This window comes from Chlamydotis macqueenii, chromosome 14, assembly GCF_036417535.1.
Source record: "Chlamydotis macqueenii isolate bChlMac1 chromosome 14, bChlMac1.mat, whole genome shotgun sequence".
In the NCBI taxonomy this organism is placed as follows: Eukaryota; Metazoa; Chordata; class Aves; order Otidiformes; family Otididae; genus Chlamydotis; species Chlamydotis macqueenii.
Window position 1 is genome coordinate 20,870,351 of NC_141569.1, and position 7,150 is coordinate 20,877,500.

The window sequence follows — 7,150 nt, forward strand, 5'->3', positions numbered from 1 at the left end:
CCCCTGAAGCCTGTCCCGTAGCACCGGGCCACGCCCTGCCCTGAAGGCTGCGAGGGGGGACCTCAGTGTATCTGGAGAATCACCTGCGGCAGCAGGCGCTCCGGCCAGGGGCCGCGTGCGGTAATAACGGTCGCTGCTTCTTCTTTCCCTCTCCCAGAGGCCGTGGCTGTCCGTTCCTCCCTTGGGAATGCTGTTGACTGCACTCGCCTCAGGCTTGTGTGGGCTGTCTCTGCCCGGCCGCGCTCTCCTGGCGGTGCGGGAGCGAAAATGAACGGATGGAGCGCTTACTGCCTGTGGAGAGGAGCTGCTGCAGCTGAAGCTGGAGAGGCCACAGAAAGGTAAAGAAAAGAAACCAAAGGCCAGCCAGCCAGCAGCTGCCTCCCGCTGCAGGCGAGAGAGAGCCTGCCTCTCCGGGTGAGGAAGGATCCCTCTTTGTACTCTTCAGCAGGTCAGACCGCCGATGTGCACTGCACAGTCTGTATGCGAAACCTGAAGCATGGTATGGCCACGTGGTGCGTGAGCGAGTGAGGCTATGTGTCTAGGAAGCTTTTTGTCTAAGAGCTGTAAGACACCCACGTATTCTCTTAGGTGGAGGACTGCCAAGTGGTCAGAGTTACAGAAGAGGAGAGAAGCAGAAAGCAGCATCTGACCTGTCAGATTCTCCCAGCAGTGCCGGGAGTGAGAGCTGTGGTGAGTCCCCGGCCCCTGGGGCTCTGCCTCCTCTCTTGTGCGTCCCTGTCCTTCCCTGCCGCTCCCGTGACCCCTACCTTTCCCAAGCTGCTGTGATTTGTTGTTGTTGTTATTGTTTCCTTCTACCTCTCCTCTTCTCTCTATTCTTGTATGCTCTTCCCCCTTCCTCTCTCCCTTTAAATCTCTTGTTCTACCGCTTCCTTTTGTTTTGTATCCCTGCACTTTTGTTCTGCTCCCTTTCCTTCCTTTGTTTGTCCTCTGTCTCTGTCCTGCGGCCCATTGCTGTTTTTGCCTTTTCCATCTCTTTGTCCTGATCTGCATCTGTCTTCTCCCCCCAACTAATTTCTCCAGCCTGTTTTCTGGCCTGCTTTTCTTTGCGCCTCTGCATGCCTGCCCTGTGCCTCTGCCTTTCTATCTCTCTCTTTCTTTTCTTATCTTTCTTTCTCTATCTCTTTGTCTTGCGTACTGTCACTGTTTTTTTTTTCCTGTTCTGTATGTCACTGTCCGTGACCACCTCTGTGCCCCTGGATGTGTTTGCAGCCCCTGGGTGCAGAGCTGATGGCTGAGGACAGGCACAGGGAAGGGGGTGATGTGCTGTGGGGCTTTGGCAAGGGCCCCTGCTCCTGATGGGCTCCAGCTGGGGCTGGAGGTGGGGCAGCCCCAGATGGGTCCAGTGAGGCTGAGGGTGGGCCTGGCCCTGGCCCTGGCCCTGCTGTATGAGGGGCCTCCAGCTGTAAAGGGGGCCGCCTGGGCATGGCTGCTGGAGGGGACTGAGGAGTGAATCACAGGCAGGTGCCTCCAGCAAGGAGTGGCTGGTCCATCTGAGCCCTCCCTGACAGAGCAGACACCAGGACGCTGTGCCAGGAGCTCCGTGCCTCTGTCGGCCACGTGTGCGAGCCACCACGTTCTGCTACATTTGTCATTCAGCCCTGTCCAGAACGTAGCTGTGGTAGAAGTTAGATAGCATGCATGGTCTTGCTAGAAATGAAGCGTAACCCTGGAGCATTTGTTTTCTTGTAGAAAGCTAAAGCAGGTGGTTTTTGATAATGTTGTTATTGCATGTAACGACATACTTTCCTAGTTAGCTTGGTATGACACCTATTTTTTTCTGCCTACACCCCAGAAAAAGTAAGTTGAGCTTTGCGTCTCTCAGCATCTGAAGCACCACGAGCGGCAGTTGCAGCATTGGACTTCTTGGCAATGAGTGGAGCCGGTGAGCAGAGCACTGCGGCGCTTTTGAGGAGGAGAGTGCCACAGAAGAGACTGGTGGTAAGTAGTGTGATTTTGAAGGGCGGTGCTGTTTGGTAGGTTTTATTTTTGGGTTTTTTTTTTTTTTTTTAAGAGGAGGAGCTGGGCGAGGAAGTGCCATCTTAGTTAGCATGGGGTTGTTCTTTTGAGGATGGAATCTGACTCCTGGCCGTTTGAGAGCTAAGTTGAGGGACCACAGCCGAGGAGGGAACAAGGTTGAAAACTGCAGGGAGGGTGTAGTAAATTAATGGGAGGAAGACGGCTCCCCGGGAACAGTCTCTCTCGGGAAGGTGAAGGGGGAGACGTTAATGGTCAGTGTACGCTGGGCAAGAGTGTTGCAGCCTGGGGCGGTCTGCCTTTTATGCAGTCTCTAGGCTGGATAATGTTTGTGGGCCTGTAGAGGCGCTGGCAAGGGCCGGCGAGGAGCAGCACGAGCTTTCAGTGCTGGCACTTTTGGTGTGGCAGCAATCGTCTGATGTTCGTTATTTTGAGGCCTTTTTTCCGGTGGGTGGCCGTGCGGAGTTGACAGTGAAAGCGGGAGCACTGGCGTCCAGGAAATCCCAGACCCCTCCTCTGCTCGGAGGCAGTTCACGAGGACAGAAGTGTTGCTGTGCTCCTTAACAAACAAATATTCAACTTGGCACATAGAGGGTGAGGAGATCTCGGCTGTACTTAGGGTTGAGAAAATGTATGTAGGCATCTGTGTCTGTCCCCTGCCTGTATCTAGGACAGCGGTTCGAGTGAAACTAAAGCTGCCAATGAGTCAAAAAAAGGCCTGGGTGTCTGAAAAATGCAAAAGCTTTAAAGGCTGGTATCAACAGCTGTACCAAAGGTGCTGCAAAATACTCAGTCCTTCACGTGGTTTTAGTCCTGAGAAACCTCGCCTGAAAAGGAAGAGTTAGATTCCTGCCTAGCTTTAACTAAGGGGTTTTTCCCTCTTTCTGCTGAATGTCTCCTGCCAGCGTTTCACCGTGGTCGCCCTTTCCTTGGCCATGAAAGTACGAGATGGATGGAAAGGAGCCGTAGCGGTCTGCAAGTACAAAGTACATCTGAGATGCGTGACTGCATTTTTCCTAAGGGACTTGCCGCATGGATTTTAAAGTGAATGTTAAGAATGTGGCGATTTTCCTTCTGTAGTCTTTTAACTAAATATTCAGACACAGGAAAAATCAAATGAGGTGTGGTCTGGAGCATAGTCTGGCCATGGGAAAAAAATATTGTGGACAAGGGAAAAAATAAAAAGCCACTCAATTTGGGGAAAGTTGGTGTGACCCAGTGGGAGACGGAGGGGTTTTCGCTGGGGATTACGCAGTGTGGGTCCATTGTCCGGTGTGGGTCATCTCGTGCAGGTTATGCCGGGTGAGTTACATGCTGTGGATTGTCCTGCGTGGACTCCCTGCTATAGGTCATCCTTACGCACCTTTCTTCCCACACGTACCCCTTGTCCTTGCGTGTCCGTCTCTCCCTCGTATCCGTCCCCACTGTCCTGCTCTGTGTTTCTCAGCCCTCCTGACGCGTGGATCAAACTCTACAACTCGGAGAGGGTTATAAAGCAGGCATGTTTATTTGGCACCGGGTGCGTGGGGGATTGCTTCTCCAAAAGCACGCACACTGACAGCACATTTTTATGCGGTGCAGGTGTACACATTCCTAGGATTGCACAATACAGACATACATGTGCATAAGTGAGGCGGGGTTATTAAAAAAACACTTGTGTTAGCATTTCAGATCTGTCTCTGGCGGTCGTTTACTTCTTCAGGGGTCTGATCTTCCTCTAGATGAACTTTAGTCATTCACCCATGCTCTCCTTTCACTTGGGGATTTCAGCAGTTTCTTAACGACTCCTGTTATCATGTCCTTTACTTGACATATTAGTCCTTGATGAATACCAGTTTCTTGACAAGTACCAGTCCCTGATAAGCTTAAGTGAGTTTCAAGGCAAAGAGAATTGTTAGGCATTGTCTAGCAGACAGTTAGTCTCCTAAATCAAGCAGTATGTAGACAGTCAGTCTTCTAAATCAAGGAGTATTTAGCAGACAGTTAATTTTCTGTATCACTTCCAAATGCTTTTCAGTAAAACACCCCGCTGTGCGAAGTTTTCCTCCCTTTGTGAGTTTTTTTTTTTCCCCCTTTGCATGCCCTGCACTCTTGTTTTGTGTCCCCATTCCCACTGCTCCAGCCCTGTTCGATGCCCTGCTTTTTGGCGCTGCCTCCCCATAACCCCTCCATCTCAGGATCTTTGGGACGCTGCCTGTGTTCCCCAACTTGCCCAGTGCTCCCCATCCCCAATTTTAATGCAGATTGCTTCCATTCTGTCGTAGTTCAGCCCCGATCGGACCAGACTACGCAGTCTCTCTCTCACTCCCCCCACACTCCGAGAGAACAGGGAGAGAAAATATAAGGAAAAATGGCTCAAGGTTTGAGATAAGGACAGGGAGAAATCCTTAAAGTTACCGTCACGGGCAAAACAGACTCAACTTGGGGAAAACTATTCATTTATTACTACAAACAGCAAGATAATGAGACAGAGAACAAGATAACCTCCCCCCACCCCTCCCTCTTCCTGAGCTTAACATTATCTCTACTACCTTCCCCTCCCAAGCAGCACAGGGGGGAAGAGGGAATGGGGGTTGCAGTCAGTTCATCACATGTTGTTTCACGCCGCTGCTTCATGGTTGGGGGAAGAACTCCTCACATTCCTCCTCTGCTCCATTGTGGGGTCCCTCCCACGGGCCACAGTCCTTTGTGGAACTGCTCCGGCGTGGGTCATCTCTTCCACAGGCGCAGTCCCTCTAGAACAGCTGTCCCAGCGGGCCCTCCACGGGCCACAGCTGCCTTCAGGCATCCACCTCCCCCAGTACGGGGTCCTTCACGGGCTCCAAGTGGATCTCTGCCCCTCCGTGGACCTCCATGGGCTGCAGGGGGACAACCTGCTCCACCATGGTCGTCACCACAGGCTGCAGGGGAATCTTGGCCAGGAGCCACATTAGTCCTCCCCCTCCTTCTGAACTGATCTTGGCGTCTGCAGCCATTCCTCACAACAGGCTGGTAGATGTCTCTCAGGATCTTTTTTTTTTTACATCTTATTCACTTCTCATCTCCTCTCCACTTCTTGCAGCCGGGCTGGACCGAGTCGGGCCCAGTCGGCTGCCTGGCGAGAGGCCAGAGGGTGAGGCCTGCAAGGCCCATGAGGCCTGCGCCTCCCCCTCTGCCCCCGCTCAGCTTCTTCACATCTTCTCTTCTCTCTTTTTTTCTGTTTTCCCCTATTTAAATACGTTATCGCAGAGGCGTTATCACGAGACATTCTGCTACCAATCGGCTCGGCCTTGGCCAGCAGTGGGTCCGCCCTAGGCCTGGCCAAGTCCCCTGAACAAAGGGGAGTGACTTCTAGCAGTTTCCTACAGAAGCTACCACCTTAGGCCCCCCCCACTAAACAAAACCACGACACATTCTAAAATGAAAACACTCCAAGTGTTTTCATTTGAAACTTACAAGTGTGTTCATTTGTATCATTTGCGTGTCTTGGGTTTTCTTTTGCTGTATTTTTTTTTTTTGTTCCGCTTTTCCTTACCAGTGGTGGTTGTTTTTCTTTTCCTTAATATTAAGCTGTTTTTATCTCAAGTCACAAGAATTGTCCCTTTGACCTTTCTGAGTCTCCCCATCCCACAGGGTCGGGGGCAGTGAGCGAGCACAGTTGCTGGCTGGGGTTAAACCACGGCACAAGGTCAGCTGCAAGCCCTGCCTGGCTGATGCTTTAGGCTCTCAATGTCATTCCTAGTGTCTTGACAGTTTGTCTTTGTTCTTTGTCGTTGCTTTTTAGTGCCTTTTCCTCTTCTGTTTTGGGCAGCAGTGATTGTGGAGCCGCTCCAGGTAGCCACTCTCTTAAGGGCAAGGGGGTGGCAAAGCCGCAAGCTGCTGCACAGTCCGGTCGGACGAAGGCAGCCACCTGTCACTGTGGATCGGTATTCCGGAAGACGTAACTGAAGGCCGTCTGACCGGCAGCTGCCTGTGCTGCGTGCAAGAGACAGCCTGCCTCTCTGGGTGAGGAAGATCCCGTTTTGAAGGCCGCAGCAGGCTAGATCGCCAAAGAGCGCCGCAGGGTCTGTACACATAATTTAAAAAGGGGGCACGGTCAAGTACTGGGTGAGCGAGGCTACGTTTCTAGGGAGCTTTGTCTCATAAGAGCTGTAACGCATCCCCCTCTTTTCTTAGGTTGGGGACAGACAAGCAACTGGAGTGACAGAAGAGGAAGGGAAGAGAGGAGAAAGAAGGGTCTGAACTGGCAAACTCTCCCTGGAGCACTGAGAGCTGTGGTGAGTCCCGGGCCCTCGGGGCCCCTTCTCCCCTCCTCTCCATCTCAGGGCCTCCTTGGCCCTCCCCCAGCTGCCTCTCTTTCCCTTTTTCTTTCTCATGCTGCTGTGATTTTTCTTGGCTTCCCTGTATCTCTCTTCTTTTTCCATTTTTTTGTTTTTCTCAGTCTTTCTCTTTCCCCTTCTCTCTCTTCTTGTACAGCACCCTTTCTTTTTCTATCTGGGCTCTTGTTCTCCCCTCTCTCCTTCCTTTTTTCCACCCTCTGTCTCTGTCCTGCAGCCCATCACTGTTTTTTCCTTTTATTTCCCTTTGTGCCCTTCTGCATCCTTCTCTTTTTTTCTTTGCAGTTTCTCTGGTCTGTTTTCTGGCATTTGTTTCCTCCCTGTGCCTGTACGTGCTACTCTGAGTCCCTGCCTTCCTGTCTCTCTCGTTTCTTCCCTTTCTTGCTTTATCCTTTGTCTTGCTTGGTGTTGTTGTTTTTCTTCCATTCTCCCTCTCACTCCATCCTGTTCATCCCTTGCTGTCTCTGGGCCTTCATGCTGTTCCTTGGCCTGTTTTATTAAGTTGATGTGCCTTTGTAGCTCTTTCAAGATTTATCTTTATCTCTCCAACCCCTGTGGCTCTCACAAGTGCATGCTCTCTCTCTTTCAATGTTTTTTTTTTCCTTCTTTTCTGTCTGTCAGTCTGTCTTGCTCCCTGTCTTGTCGTTTCTTGCTATATCCCTTTGTTCCGATCCTTGCTCATATTCATGTTCTTCTCTGTCCGGCTGTCTATCCAAGGTTTTTTGCCCACCCCCATCTCCATCTGGCTGCTGCCATTTTTTTTTTCCTCTGCCTTCTCCCTTGTTCCTCTTTCTGTCTCTTTTCCTTGGTCTGTGTTTTCCCCCCTCCTATTTTGTCCC

At 51.4% G+C, this 7,150-nt stretch overlaps 1 protein-coding gene across 7 annotated transcripts in view; it reads left to right on the forward strand.

The window, feature by feature from the left end:
* The first annotated feature begins 352 nt into the window (after positions 1-352).
* LOC147599023 (uncharacterized) overlaps positions 353-7,150 on the forward strand; it is an 8,593-nt gene continuing 1,795 nt past the window's right edge. For 3 of the 7 annotated variants that reach the window (XM_086758887.1, XM_086758886.1, XM_086758888.1), the window contains exons 1-6: positions 353-690; positions 1,814-1,903; positions 2,901-2,981; positions 5,608-5,662; positions 5,759-5,808; positions 6,151-6,251. In XM_086758887.1, coding sequence (XP_086615013.1) covers positions 1,891-1,903; positions 2,901-2,981; positions 5,608-5,662; positions 5,759-5,808; positions 6,151-6,251 — 300 coding nt within the window. In that variant the 5' untranslated portion in view covers positions 353-690; positions 1,814-1,890. Of the gene's footprint in view, positions 691-1,813; positions 1,960-2,900; positions 2,982-5,607; positions 5,663-5,758; positions 5,814-6,150; positions 6,252-7,150 lie in introns of those variants that run through there. The other 4 variants (XR_015260112.1, XR_015260113.1, XR_015260111.1 and 1 more) reach the window with 4 other exon arrangements.